Source organism: Oncorhynchus nerka, linkage group LG21 (genome assembly GCF_034236695.1).
Source record: "Oncorhynchus nerka isolate Pitt River linkage group LG21, Oner_Uvic_2.0, whole genome shotgun sequence".
In the NCBI taxonomy this organism is placed as follows: domain Eukaryota; kingdom Metazoa; phylum Chordata; class Actinopteri; order Salmoniformes; family Salmonidae; genus Oncorhynchus; species Oncorhynchus nerka.
In genome coordinates, this window is record NC_088416.1 from 20,897,795 (window position 1) to 20,913,235 (window position 15,441).

The 15,441-nt window shown below is 43.4% G+C and overlaps 1 protein-coding gene across 1 annotated transcript; it reads left to right on the forward strand.

Annotated features, from left to right (window-relative positions):
* Positions 1-5,718: 5,718 nt before the first annotated feature.
* Positions 5,719-13,718, forward strand: LOC115104066 (ATP synthase F(0) complex subunit C3, mitochondrial-like). Its single transcript, XM_029625239.2, has 5 exons — positions 5,719-5,840; positions 7,260-7,307; positions 12,357-12,437; positions 12,987-13,165; positions 13,401-13,718. The coding sequence occupies exons 2-5, from the start codon at positions 7,269-7,271 to the stop codon at positions 13,513-13,515; spliced, it is 414 nt and encodes a 137-aa protein (XP_029481099.1). The 5' UTR covers positions 5,719-5,840; positions 7,260-7,268; the 3' UTR covers positions 13,516-13,718.
* Positions 13,719-15,441: the final 1,723 nt, after the last annotated feature.

Below are 15,441 nucleotides of genomic sequence, written 5' to 3' on the forward strand. Positions count from 1 at the left end.
ACTGAACACCGCAACAAAGTAGAAAAATGAACGCAGACAGTTCTGCCAGGCAAACAAAACAGCTAAACAGAAAATTATTATCCACAAAACCCAAACAGAAAATACCAATTTATCAATGATCCCCAATCAGAGACAACGATAGACAGCTGCCTCTGATTGGGAACCACACGTGGCAAAAACAACAAAGAAATAGAAAACATAGAAACAGAAAACCTAGAATGCCCACCCTAATCACACCCTGACCAAACCAAAAACAGAAAAATAAAAGACTCTCTAAGGTCAGGGCGTATTTTTGTTCAGTATATACAGTATTTCATCGCCAAACGTATATTGAAAACAAATACATTTTCACAATGAGCACTTGTTGTCTATCAAATACATTCTTACAGTTGTTGGTTAGCTAGCTAGCGAATTTAAGCCATATTAGCATTAACCTGAAGTCATCCATTTTGGGAAAGTACCTGCGTAATTGCGCACCCAATTCACTCAGGTGCTTCGCTATATCACATTTGACAACTCATCATGCAAGGGGTCAGACAAGTGAAGTTATGGTCAGTAAAGAAAACTTTAAGCTCGTCTCAATTTTTTTAAAACGTGTCAATAATTTCCCCCTTGATAACCAGCGCACTTCTGTATGTTGTAAAAGCGTTACATGGTCGCTGCCCATATCATTGCATAGTGCAGAAAATACACGAGAGTTCAGGGGTCTTGCTTTAACAAAGTTCATCATTTTCACTGTAGTGTCCAAAACGTCTTTCAAGCCATCAGGCTTACCCTTGGCAGCAAGAGCCTCTCAGTGGATGCTGCAGTGTACGCAAGTGATGTCGAGAGCAACTGCTTGCACGCGCGTTTTCACTCCACTATGTCTCCCTGTCATGGCTTTTGCGCCATCAGTACAGATACCAACACATCTTGATGTGTGGTGTGGGGGCTGTGCTTTGGCAAAGTGGGTGGGGTTATATCCTTCCTGTTGGGGCCACAGTGTCTCCTGACCCCTCCTGTCTCAGCCTCCAGTATTTATGCTGCAGTAGTTTGTGTCGGGGGGCTGAGGTCAGTTTGTTATATCTGGAGTACTTCTCCTGTCCTATTCGGTGTCCTGTGTGAATCTAAGTGTGCGTTCTCTAATTCTCTCCTTCTCTCTTTCTTTCTCTCTCTCGGAGGCGCTGAGCCCTAGGACCATGCCCCAGGACTACCTGACATGATGACTCCTTGCTGTCCCCAGTCCACCTGGCCATGCTGCTGCTCCAGTTCAACTGTTCTGCCTTATTATTATTCGACCATGCTGGTCATTTATGAACATTTGAACATCTTGGCCATGTTCTGTTATAATCTCCACCCGGCACAGCCAGAAGAGGACTGTCCACCCCACATAGCCTGGTTCCTCTCTAGGTTTCTTCCTAGGTTTTGGCCTTTCTAGGGAGTTTTTCCTAGCCACCGTGCTTCTACACCTGCATTGCTTGCTGTTTGGGGTTTTAGGCTGGGTTTCTGTACAGCACATTGAGATATCAGCTGATGTACGAAGGGCTATATAAATAAATTTGATTTGACCACCAAAGTCCATTTGATGTCACAAAGCTGTCCAGTACTTTAAAAATATCCTCTCCTGTTGTCCTGGTTTCCAGTGGTTTGCAGAAGAGGATGTCTTCCCTAATTGACCCCCCCCCCCCATAAACGTAGTGAACATATACCAGGAGCTGTGCCAGGCCTGCCATGTCCGTTGACTCATCCAGCTGTAACGCATAGAATTCACTCGCTAGTATGCGAAACAGTCATTGTTTCAAAACATCTCCTGCTATGTCACTGATGCGTCGTGAAACAGTGTTTGATGAAGGCATTGTCTGTATAGTTTTTGGGTGCCTTTTCCCCCAGCATTGTCCCAGTCATATCCACGGCAGCAGGAAGAATGAAGTCCTCCACAATAGTATGGGGCTTGCCTGTCCTAGCCACTCGGTAGCTCACCATATAAGACACTTCTAGCCCCTTCTTATTAATGGTATCTGTTACTTTTATACATGTCTTACTACTCAAAAGTCGTCTTAATTCTTGCTCAGAAAACTCCATGGCTTATTTTTCAAATTGCCATGTTTTGTTTCTGCGCAAGAGTGAAGGTTTCATTGAGTAGTGAGATAGTACTTCTGCACATATAACACACTGTGGCTGAGGAAAGACACTACTCCCAATATAAGTGAAACCCAAATCAATGTAGTTCTTATCATATTTGCGCCTCTTCAATGGTCCAACGTCCCGGTCTGTTCGGTGCTTTCCCGGGTAAGGGTAAGGGGGCAGTAGCTCTTCGGCTGCATCATATTCACATCTGTCAGTGTCCATGCTAGCTGGGCTAACAACAAATGTAGAGTTACTGATGGTAGCATTGGATGCACTCGTGGAAGCAGAACAATGTGTCATCGACAGGTGCAGGTGTAGTACTGCTGGTAGTAGCAGTACTACCAGTAGAGCTGGTATGAAAATATAAATGTACTGTATGAAAATGTGAAGAAAAAAAATTATTGAAAAAAAGTTAATCACATTTTTATTTGGCGTACCCCCGACCACATTGCACATACCCCTGGATCACCTGTTCCAGGGGATCCAGAGACCCACTTATCATCCCATGACAAGGTGAGGCACACCTGATATTGCTAAGAGGTAGGCTATTCTGTTGGCTATATACCATCGGTATTTGGTCTGCTGAAATGAACTAAATAATAATGTATTCTTTGATATATAAGGCCTATGTATTTGTATGCAGCGGAATTTGCTGTTGAAATTTAGATCCCGCTTTAAACGACTTTCATTTTATAAAGGCTTCAAAAAGCCTTCATAAGCACTACATAAATGGGTTACAAAGCATCTATAACCGTATGTCATGTTTTATAAAGGGTTCATAAATGTGGCATAATTGTGTGACATAATCACCAATGTCAAATGCGACACAACCCATTATGAAGAATATGCTTTATAAAGGGTGACATGTTCTGCTGAAGGATGGCATATGCTCTAAAGTGATGTCATGTTGGTCACATTACACCCAATCTCATTCCCAGACACTTCTGCCCAAAGGTGCAAAAGTTATGGTGGGCCAACGCATCAAACTTGTTCTTCATTAGTTAGGGTTAGGTTTCAAGTCAAATGTTAATTAGTTAAATTGTGGAAATAGGCAGGGTCTAGCAATAATTATGACTTTTTGACTGTTAAATAGTGATGAGAAATACTTTCCTCAGTAAGGTCAATCCTATAGAATTCTATGGTCACTCCCACAAAGGCGAACTTTGAATCGATATCCCATATATCCCAGGCTTATACAGTGCATTCTGGAAGTATTCAGACCCCTTCCCCTTTTCCACATTTTGTTACATTACAGCCTTATTGTAAAATGTATTAAATCCTCATCAATCTACACACAGTACCCCATAATGACAAAGTGAAAATAGGTTTAAAGAATGTTTTTGCAGCCACCCCTACATTGTCTTGGCTGTATGCTTAGGGTTGTTGTCCTGTTGGAAGGTGAACCTTCGCCCCAGTCTGAGGTCCTGAGCGCTCTGGAGCAGGTTTTCATGAAGGATCAATGTAATTTGCTCTGTTCAACTTTGCCTCGATTCTAGTCTCCAAGTCCGTGCCGCTGAAAAACATCCCCACAGCATGATGCTGCCATCACCATGCTTCACCGTAGGGATGGTGCCAGGTTTCCTCCAGATGTGAAGCTTGGCATTCAGGCCAAAGAGTTCAATATTGGTTTCATCAGACCGGAGTATCTTGTTTCTCATGGTCTGAGAGTCTTTGCCTTTTACTGAGGAGTGGCTTCCGTCTGGCCATTCTACCATAAAGGCCTGATAGGTGGAGTGCTGCAGAGATGGGAGAACCTTCCAGAAGGACAACCGTCGCCACAGAGGAACTCTGGAGCTCTGTCAGAGTGACCATTGGGTTCTTGGTCACCTCCCTGACCAAGGCCCTTCTCCCCCGATTGCTCAGTTTGGCCGGGCGACCAGCTCTAGGAAGAGTCTTGGTGGTTCTAAACTTCTTCCATTTAAGAATGATGGATTCCACTGTGTTCTTGGGGATCTTCAATGCTGCAGACATTTTTTGGTACCCTTCCCCAGAACTGTGCCTTGACCGACTCTTGTCTCGGAGCGCTATGGACAATTCCTTCGACCTCATGGCTTGGTTTTTGCTCTGACATGCACTGTCAACTGTGGGACCTTTATAGGCAGGTGTGTGCCTTTCTAAATCATGTCCAATCAATTTAATTTACCACAGGTGGACTCCAATCAAGTTGTAGAAACATCTCAAGGATGATCAATGGAAACAGGATGGACCTGAGCTCAATTTCCAGTCTCGTAGCAAAGGGTCTGAATGGTTATGTAAATAAGATAATTTGTTATTTTATTTTGTATAGAAATGTTCTAAAATGTCTAAAACCTTGTTTTTGCTTTGTCATTATGGGATATTGTGTGTAGATTGGTGAGGAATTGTTTTTATTTAATACATTTTAGAATAAGGCTGTAAAGTAACAAAATGTGGAAAATGTCAAGGTGTCCGAATACTTTCCGAAGGCACTGTATATGGTGTAATTTCATGGGACTCTGAATAATATGGAGTGTTCACTTTACATGTGCGCTTACTACACTAAAGAAAACCACTGACCAAACAACATGGCATGCTCACTGAAATAAAGGGCCACAACATTAAAAAATCGAATTTCTTAGATTTTTCCCAGACCTCAAATGTCATCCCCTGATGTGGTTTAAGAATTGTTGTGAACACAGAAAATCCAATTTTGTTGTTTTTCTATTAAAAAGTGTTAACTGTGGAAAATCAGAAAAAAAATTGTGAAACCTGGAAAAACAAAACCAAAATTGTTTTTGGGAAAAAACAGAAGTAGGTAAAAATATTTTATGGATTTTAAAAGAGCCATACCAACGGTTTTGGCTTTGCATGACTGCATTTTAAAGTGTGTCATCCTGCAGCACAACGTTTTTGGGGAAATTGAGGTCAGGTCCCATATTGACTATACACCCAAGAGGGAAAAAGGTTTGGCCATCCTAGAAATGTTTTTGGGAAATATAATATAATATATCAAATTTAGCAGACACTTTTATCCAAAGCGACTTTCAGTCATACATGAATACATTTTTATATGGTTGGGTGGTCCCAAGAATTTAACCCAATATCCTGGCATTGCAATGCTCTACCAAGATGCATGCTTTGTGACGCCTCAAATTTAATGATTTATAAGGCCATTATTAAGCGTTGCTTATGCCACCCTTTATAAAGCACATGTTTATGTCATATTTGACATAGTGGGTTATGTCACATTTGACATTGGTGGTTATGTCACACATTAATGTCACACTTATGAACCCTTTATAAAGTATAACATATGGTTATAGATGATTGTATGAAGCCTTTACAAGCAGCACGTCATTTAAAGCAGACAGAATTTCCTTTACTCCTAAGATTTTGGAAGTAGGCGGGACGTCCTATACACTGTCCTATAGAAATCGAGGACACTGGATGTAGTTTGAAAGGTTAACGGAAATATGGTCCAATGGGGAAAGGGAATTAGGATTCGAGCGTTCGAGTCCCCCAGCCGCCCAAAAATACTGTCAACCAATTGCAATTATTGTAGTTCATTGAACGCTCCATTATAGGCTAGGTTAAAAGTAGTGACAAGATAAAAAGGAAATCACACAGTCGAAGGAGGTTTCCTTTTGTCCAATGGACGTTTAGGACGTATGCACTAAGCTTATAAATAACAAGGTGACAGTTGTCAGAGTGCACATTGACTGCTGCTGTGAGCGAGAGCTAGTAATCGAGGACCCCGTGTGTACTGTAACATTAAGGTGAGTTAGTAGTTTAGGTGTGACATATTTTTGTCATTTCGCAAAGCTTATAATCGCGTTGTGAATATTTTGAAATGTCCTGTCTGCATTGCTAGGACGAATAGAAATTGTTAGCATGCTAGCTAGCTAACGTTATCCATGCATTGTAGGTGAAGTTGACGGCCATTCAATGATTTCTTCCCAAGAATGACATTTTACAGTGACTATTCGTGCTGTTGAATTCTTACCAGAGAAGTGTCTACATGGGCAGCCGCGTATACTGTTGCGAAATAAACATGCAAATGTTAACTTGCGAAACCATGCATTGGAGTACAACCGATTCTAAGATGAGGTGAAGCTTCTGTAAAATGTCTGACTTGCTCGTCCATATCTGGGCCTAGTGAACCAGTGCATGTTTTCGGTCATTATGGATTCATTCCCCTGAGGATTGAGAAGGACGTTTAACAAGTTCTATCAAATGCTATAGTTTGTGTCCTGTACCAAATGCCGCGTCCTTGTCTTTAAATCCTGTATTGGTGTCTGGGTCATTTTTGACCTTCACGTCTGGAGCTGGCTAGCCAACTGCTCCCACCTATCTGGTAACGTTAGCAGTGTCCGCCTGAAGTATATTAAACGTAGCTAGCTCTGGCTAACGTTACCCAGGTCAGTCAACTAGCGTTTCATGCTTTCGTCCTTTTTGCAAATCGCTGCTACCCTCACTGCATGTGACATGGGTTTAATAAGCCCCATTCGCGCATGGACATTTGATTTGGGATAGTTTAGGTTTCCCCATGGTGAATCCTTCATTTGTATTTTGTGCTAATGTTAACGTTGCCGGCCCAGGGGCGGAATGGCGACGGGGTGTACTGCACTAAAAGTATGTTATCTTTTACACTGAATTTAGCTAGTTAGATTTGTAGTCATTCATAGCTAGAAGGCTAGCTTGCCTGTCTGGGCCTTATGCGCGCAGGCACTAATACACTACCTCGCTACCAACGCAATTGGATTAATTAGCTTTAGACATCTCTGGATGTCGAATTTGATCATAGTTCAGCACCCAATTTAGTGTTTTGAAAGATTTTTTTTCTTTAACGCAATCATTGGCGTCTTGCCGCATTCAAACACGGCTTGCTATTTTTCATGGAATTTCTAAAGGTCTTGTGGCCTGGGTGTGAAGATTGTAACCTCGAGTTTATACAGTCAGATTTTACTACAGGACTTTAGTCTGCTTTTTGCAAATCCTCTTCCCTGATGCACATGGTCAAATGATTGACTGGTTACACTTACAGCTCAGGTCACCTTTACTCTACCTTTAGCAGCGTAGAGCTGGGTTAGGTGGTGGGCTGTAGCTACGAATTGTGCATGCCTTCCATTGTAAAAAAAAAAAAAAAAAACGTAAATTAGCCGTTCATAAATGTAATTTCTCATCTCTCTTCACAGGCACCAGCCATGTACGCCTGTGCTAAGTTTGTCACCTCACCTGCTGTGGTATGTATTCTTTGAAACTACAATGTCACCTGTTTGATGCTCTGCCAGTTGTGCCTTATCAGTCTAGGTCTAGCATGTACACACTCTTGTTTAGCTAAAAGATGCACAGCAAATAAGAGTCATTGGTAAGGAATATCACTTTTTATTTGTCACATGTGTCAAAGACAGCAGGTCAGTGAAATGCTTACTTACAAGTTCTTAATTAACTATGCAGTTTTAAGAAGAATAAATGTTAAGTAAAACATCATTAAAGAGCAGCAGTAAAGTAACCGTAGCGAGGCTATATACAGGGTGTACCGGTACAGACTCAATGTGTGGGGCTACAGGTTAGTTGAGGTAATAGGTACATGTAGGTAGGGTTAAAGTGACTATGCATAGATAATCAACAGAGTAGCAGCAGTGTAAAAAGGGAGGCGGGGAGACGATGCAAATAGTCTGGGTAGCCATTTTATTATCTTTTCAAGCATCTTATGGCTTGGGGGTAGAAGCTATTAAGGAGCCTTTTGGACCTAGACTTGGTGCTCCGATACTGCTTGTTCTGGATTTGAATTAAAGTGGAAAACCACACTACAGGCTGATCCAACTTTGATCTAATGTCCTTAAAACAAGTCAAAATGAGGCTCAGTAGTGTGTGGCCTCCGAGTGCCTGTATGACCTCCCTACAACGCCTGGACATGCTCCTGATGAGGTGGTGGATGGTCTCCTGAGGGATCTCCTCCCAGACCTCGACTAAAGCATCCGCCAACTCCTGGACAGTCTGTGGTGCAACGTGGCGTTGGTGGATGGAGCGAGACATGATGTGCTCAATTGGATTTAGGTCTAGGGAACGGGCGGGCCAGTCCATAGCATCAATGCCTTCCTCTTGCAGGAACTGCTGACACACTCCAGCCACATGAGGTCTAGCATTGTCTTGCATTAGGAGGAACCCAGGGTCAACCGCACCAGCATATGGTCTCACAAGTGGTCTGAGGATCTCATCTCGGTATCTAATGGCAGTCAGGCTACCTCTGGCGAGCACATGGAGGGCTGTGCGGCCCCGCAAAGAAATGCCACCCCACACCATGACTGACCCACCGCCAAACCGGTCATGCTGGAGGATGTTGCAGGCAGCAGAACGTTCTCCACAGCGTCTCCAGACTGTCACATGTGCTCAGTGTGAACCTGCTTTCATCTGTGAAGAGCACAGGGCGCCAGTGGCGAATTTGCCAATCTTGGGGTTCTCTGGCAAATGCCAAACTTCCTGCACGGTGTTGGGCTGTAACTATGTAGGTGATTATTTATTTTTTTATTTTTTATTTCACCTTTATTTAACCAGGTAAGCAAGTTGAGAACAAGTTCTCATTTACAATTGCGACCTGGCCAAGATAAAGCAAAGCAGTTCGACACATACAACGACACAGAGTTACACATGGAGTAAAACAAACATACAGTCAATAAAACCGTAAAAAAAAAAATGAAAAAAAACAAGTCTATATACAATGTGAGCAAATTAGGTGAGAAGGGATGTAAAGGCAAAAAAGGCCATGGTGGCAAAGTAAATACAATATAGCAAGTAAAACACTGGAATGGTAGTATTGCAATGGAAGAATGTGCAAAGTAGAAATAAAAATAATGGGGTGCAAAGGAGCAAAATAAATAAATAAATTAAATACAGTTGGGAAAGAGGTAGTTGTTTGGGCTAAATTATAGGTGGGCTATGTACAGGTGCAGTAATCTGTAAGATGCTCTGACAGTTGGTGCTTAAAGCTAGTGAGGGAGATAAGTGTTTCCAATTTAAGAGATTTTTGTAGTTCGTTCCAGTCATTGGCAGCAGAGAACTGGAAGGAGAGGCGGCCAAAGAAAGAATTGGTTTTGGGGGTGACTAGAGATATACCTGCTGGAGCGTGTGCTACAGGTGGGAGATGCTATGGTGACCAGCGAGCTGAGATAAGGGGGACTTTACCTAGCAGGGTCTTGTAGATTAGCCTCTCACTATGTAGGTGATTAGCCTCAACTTGTAGGCTAATCAAACCCTATAGTACTTAGTCTTTACTAAGGACAAGATTTGGATTGATCATAAGGGTTGCACATTTTGGGATAGTCAGAGGTGGGAATTAATGGCAATGTATGCGATTTATATTGATACCATTTCAATGCGATGTTTTTTTACATTGGGTATATTTACCATAACATATGGAGACAAACAAACCTCGTACCTTGATTAAATCATTCCAATATAACTAAATTGTTTTTTTATGAATGCAACTTTAATTGAGGTGACTCGTCACAGGATGATTTCACTGAACAAAAGGGAATATTGAATAGTCTCCAATGATCCATCGCATCTCCCAAATGTTATCAACATACAGTTTAAGTTTACATACACCTTAGCCAAATACATTTAAACTGTTTTTCACAATACTTGACATTGAGTCCTTGTAAAAATTCCCTGTCATATGTCAGTAAGGATCACCACTTTATTTTAAGAATATGAAATGTCATAATAGTCAACTTATTTATTTAATTCCCAGTGAGTTGGAAGTTTGCATGCACTCAATTAGTTTTTGGTAGCATTGCCTTCAAATTGTTTAACTTGGGACAAATGTTTGGGTAGTCTTCCACAAGCTTCCCACAATAAGTTAGGTGAATTTTGGCCCATTCCTCCTAACAGAGCTGGTGTAACTGAGTCAGGTTTGTAGGCCTCCTTGCTCGCACATGCTTTTTCAGTTCTGCCCATGTTTTCTATAGGATTGATGTCAGGGCTTTGATGGCCACTCCAATACCTTGACTTTTTTGTCCTTAAGCCATTTGCCACATCTTTGGAAGTATGCTTGGGGTCATTGTCCATTTGGAAGACCCATGGAGGTAACGGGAAAGAGCGTCAAATCCACAAAGTCCCTTCCACCAGGTGGCTGAGATGTTGGCACGACTGCCATAATGTATCCATCCCAAAGCCCTTGCTTGGAAGTGTACGTCGCCAGACTGCCAAGAACCTTGCCCTCATCCAGGCCAAGGTGGCGAGACACTGTAGTGATGACACAACATGCCTTTTTGATCTTTGCACCAGACAGGATGCTCTTGCCAGCATACTTGGGGGTCCAACATGTACGCTGTGGTGTGTATGGGCTTCAGGCAGTGGTCTTCACACGTCAGTTTCCTCTGCTTGGAGTAACAGTGAAGTGGGCAGGGCAGTATAGATTTATTTTCTTATATCTGCAAGCAGAGTCAACATCAGACAGGATGGCATTGTCTCCCTCAATCTGTGCAATGGCTACTGCTACAGGCTGCTTACCACTCTCTCCCAAAATGCATCATCCAGTAGGATCCTCTTGATGGGGGCTGTCTATCGGCAGACTCATGGTCATTTCTTGGAGAGACTCCTTCCCCTCCAGGAGACTGTCTAACATGATAATACCACCCCAACGGGTGTTGCTGGGCAGCTTCAATGTGGTGCTCTTATTCTTCTCACTTTGCTTGGTGACATAGATTGCTATAACTTGATGACTTTCGCATACCCAACATTTCCTTAGCTCTCTTGTAGAGTATATCCATGATTTTCAGTGCAATGATGTCCTCGAGGAACAGATTTAATGCATGAGCAGCACAGCCAATGGGTGTGATGTGAGGGTAGGACTCTACTTTAGTCCAAGTAGCCTTCAAGTTTGCAGCATTGCCTGTCACCAGTGCAAATACCTTCTATGGTCCAAGGTCATTGACTGCCTTCAGCGCATCTGCACTGAAGACACCGGTGTCTGTGCTCTTGTAGAATACTGGTTGAGGGGTGGAGATGCTGTACTTAATTATTCCTTGGTCACGAACATTTGACCACCCATCAGAGATAATTGCTATAGTCTGCTTTCTGATTTGCTTGACCTTCACTTGAACTCTGCACCCAGCAAATGAGTAGATAAAGCATGTCTGGTTGGAGGGGTGTATGCTGGGCGACGAATGCCCAGAAATCTCTTCCAATACACATTGCCTGTGAGCGTCAGAGGTGAACCAGTTGCGTGCACAGCTCGAGCAAGACCTTCATCAGCATTTCTGACTACGTTCCTCCATTGAGTCAAACAAAACTTCTGATTCCAGGAGGACCATGAGCTGTTGCGATCGATAAGGTGTTTATTCATAATTTTCACCTCGCATAGAAGTAGAGGGACTTGTCAGCGGTTGTGATCGCTGAGGGAACTTTATGCACTTGGCCAGATTCTGCATTTGTTTTCTTCACATGATTTGGCACAGTATTTGCAAATGTACACAGCTTTTCCTTCTACATTAACTGTAGTGAAATGTCTCCATACATCACACAGTGCCAGTGGCATTTTCCTGTAAAGATTAGAAAAGAGTTAAATTAAACTTTTTATTTTTAACTGCTTAACTAACTCTTTGTAAGTCGTTTTAAAATTAAACTTGTATGGAAATGGGTGAATTAACAACTCAGTTAGCAGGCTCAAGCAAGCTAAAACTAACTAGCAGAAATTATTTAAACACTTTGCTGTAGGCTACTATTTACCAGTTAACAAAAAATTGTTGTATAAAATATATTCACCCCACCCAGTATTGTAAGCATGTAGTCCTTGGCTCAGACAGTAGTTGCGTGGGCTCAATAGCATCTCATTAGTGGGCAAGATCTTGAGAATCAGCTGTACATGTGATTGGGAAAAATGCACTGTGCATACAGAGTTGCAATTCCATTGAATTGGAGAGTTTAACCAGAATTTGCCACACAACCTAGAATTACCTGTGTATCTCACAAAAGGTTCGCTGTTAACTCAACTTTTTTGATGAATTTAAGCAAAATTCCCAGGCTTAACTTCCCATGGAAATTTACCAGAAAGTTTTTGACCCTTTGCAACCCTAATCATGATATTGCCATTCTAACAGTCTTGATGCCGCTATCTTCCTAGACATTAAGACTATTAGATGCAACTCTGTAGGGTCATAATCTTGGTGTGCTCCAGAACTCACCTCAGGGTAATCTACATTTGGCAGTCTGATAGTAATGACTTAAGTAGACTTAGAAGATTGTAACAAGCTCTGTCTAGGAGTCTGATGTGTAGTTGTCTCTTGCAGCTGCGTGGGGGGTCCAGAGTCCTCGCCCGGCCAGTCTCGGTCTCAGTCTTCAACAGACCTGAAGCCAGAAGTGAGCAGCAGGTGAGCCTCTCTTCAAACCAAAATGAAACCATGTGACTAACATTGCTCACAATTCTGTGCTTAGGTTTGTGTAAACCTTGGCCAATTGCCCCTTTTTGTGATAAGGCCACTTGTTCATAAGGTTTGTTTTTCAACACCTCAGTAACCCTTATTTTCTTTTCAGTTGTATTTATCCTGAACACCAGGCAGGCCATTTTGAATCCTTGTCTGGTGAAATACTAACGTGGCCCGTGCTTATGTGTCCTTGTGACCATTTCCACGGGTCCCTTCAGGACTCTCCAGTGTGACCACTTTATCCGATTTCAATATTTTTCTGTGCAACGTGGAATTTAAATTTGGGAGCACCCGTGTGCGAAGAGAAATGAAGGGTTTTTAACTTTATTACCTGAGATTTTTCATAGTGCTCCTAAATTTCTGTGCGCTTAGATTTTTAAACTTGGGGGATGGGTGTTTATACGATCTACACCTGTCAGGTGTTCTCGGTTCCATGTCATTCTCAAGCTTCTCTATGTTCTGATTTTGACTGCTCTGCCCTTGCATCTTCCCCAGACCCTATTGCCTGTTGGTGAAGCCTCTCTTCTAACCCGGGGGTTCCAGACCAGCGCTGTCTCCAGAGACATCGACACTGCTGCCAAGTTCATCGGCGCTGGAGCCGCCACAGTGGGAGTGGCTGGATCAGGGGCTGGAATTGGAACTGTGTTCGGCAGCTTGATCATCGGCTATGCCAGGTAACTGATGAACGAAAAGGAATTCAACCCTTTGTGGGAGTGAGCAGATTCAGAAGCAAAACTTGATGTGAAAGAATAGTTGTGATTATGTAGGTGGTAAGAGAAATGCTAACGTTTTACTGCAAGAGTATTGATGGAAGTGTGTGAGCCTGTTCATATAATTAACTAACAATTTGCTACTGGTGCTGTCGTCCAGCCAAAGCTAAACTTCCAGTCCTCGTTCTCTTGTTGACAGGAACCCCTCCCTGAAGCAGCAGCTCTTCTCCTATGCCATCCTGGGCTTTGCTTTGTCCGAGGCCATGGGGCTCTTCTGTCTCATGGTGGCGTTCCTCATCCTGTTCGCTATGTAATTTAGTCACACCCTGTTCCCATCCCTGCCCCGTCAACTTTCTCCCAGGGAATCGAAGCTCATGAGGCCGTGGCACCGCCATTCCAAACAAAATCTACGACTACAAATCCTGCCTTTTTATGTTCCCCTTTTTTTCAGAAGTTTTACATCAGAGCTCACTTTGGTTTAGACGGTCTGTCTGAATAAATGGTTGGGATAACTAAACTTGTCAGTGTTTATTTTCAGTGTTTGGACTTAAAGATGGGGAAACTAAAAGTACTAGTTACCTTATCACATTGAATGCAATATAAGCTAAATGTACTAGTACAGGGATGTGGAATTTCTTAGCATTTAAGTCTGGGTCTCAACTTGCTGTTGAGTTAGAATTAATAGAATACACAAGGTGCAATTTCATAATGGAAGTGTGCATCAGATGTGACCCAATTCAGCCCATCTCAGCAAAGCATTTTTAGATTGGTAAATTAGTCTAGGGACCAGCTATGTAAGCATGTTTGCATCGCTGACCGGGTTGGGGCCCAGTTGATCATCAGTTATCATAAACTCAGCAAAAGAAACGTCCTCTCAACTGTTCAGTTTCAGCAAACTTAACCTGTAAATATTTGTATGAACATAAGATTCAACAACTGAGACAAACTGAACAAGTTCCACAGACATGTGACTAACAGAAATGGAATGAGTCCCTGAGCAAAGAAGGGGTCAAAAGTAACAGTATCTGGTGTGGCCACCAGCTGCATTAAGTACTGCAGTGCATCTCATTGTCTGCACCAGATTTGCCAGTTCTTGCTGTGAGATGTTATCCTGCTCCTCCACTGTGGCACTTACATTTACATTTAAGTCATTTAGCAGATGCTCTTATCCAGAGTGACTTACAAATTGGTGCATTCACCTTATGACATCCAGTGGAACAGCCACTTTACAATAGTGCATCTAAATCTTTTAAGGGGGGGGTGAGAAGGATTACTTTATCCTATCCTAGGTATTCCTTAAAGAGGTGGGGTTTCAGGTGTCTCCGGAAGGTGGTGATTGACTCCGCTGTCCTGGCGTCGTGAGGGAGTTTGTTCCACCATTGGGGGGCCAGAGCAGCGAACAGTTTTGACTGGGCTGAGCGGGAACTGTACTTCCTCAGTGGTAGGGAGGCGAGCAGGCCAGAGGTGGATGAACGCAGTGCCCTTGTTTGGGTGTAGGGCCTGATCAGAGCCTGGAGGTACTGAGGTGCCGTTCCCCTCACAGCTCCGTAGGCAAGCACCATGGTCTTGTAGCGGATGCGAGCTTCAACTGGAAGCCAGTGGAGAGAGCGGAGGAGTGGGGTGACGTGAGAGAACTTGGGAAGGTTGAACACCAGACGGGCTGCGGCGTTCTGGATGAGTTGTAGGGGTTTAATGGCACAGGCAGGGAGCCCAGCCAACAGCGAGTTGCAGTAATCCAGACGGGAGATGACAAGTGCCTGGATTAGGACCTGCGCCGCTTCCTGTGTGAGGCAGGGTCGTACTCTGCGGATGTTGTAGAGCATGAACCTACAGGAACGGGCCACCGCCTTGATGTTGAGAACGACAGGGTGTTGTCCAGGATCACGCCAAGGTTCTTAGCGCTCTGGGAGGAGGACACAATGGAGTTGTCAACCGTGATGGCGAGATCATGGAACGGGCAGTCCTTCCCCGGGAGGAAGAGCAGCTCCGTCTTGCCGAGGTTCAGCTTGAGGTGGTGATCCGTCATCCACACTGATATGTCTGCCAGACATGCAGAGATGCGATTCGCCACCTGGTCATCAGAAGGGGGAAAGGAGAAGATTAATTGTGTGTCGTCTGCATAGCAATGATAGGAGAGACCATGTGAGGTTATGACAGAGCCAAGTGACTTGGTGTATAGCGAGAATAGGAGAGGGCCTAGAACAGAGCCCTGGGGGACGCCAGTGGTGAGAGCGCGTGGT

What these genes read in the sequence shown, in the direction of transcription:
- LOC115104066 (XM_029625239.2), top strand. Translation starts at nt 7,269, where the DNA reads ATGTACGCCTGTGCTAAGTTTGTCACCTCACCTGCTGTG. An exon ending in AAGCCAGAAGTGAGCAGCAG is followed by an intron (nt 12,438 to 12,986) that starts GTGAGCCTCTCT and finishes CATCTTCCCCAG; the next exon opens with ACCCTATTGCCTGTTGGTGA. An exon ending in TTGATCATCGGCTATGCCAG is followed by an intron (nt 13,166 to 13,400) that starts GTAACTGATGAA and finishes TCTTGTTGACAG; the next exon opens with GAACCCCTCCCTGAAGCAGC.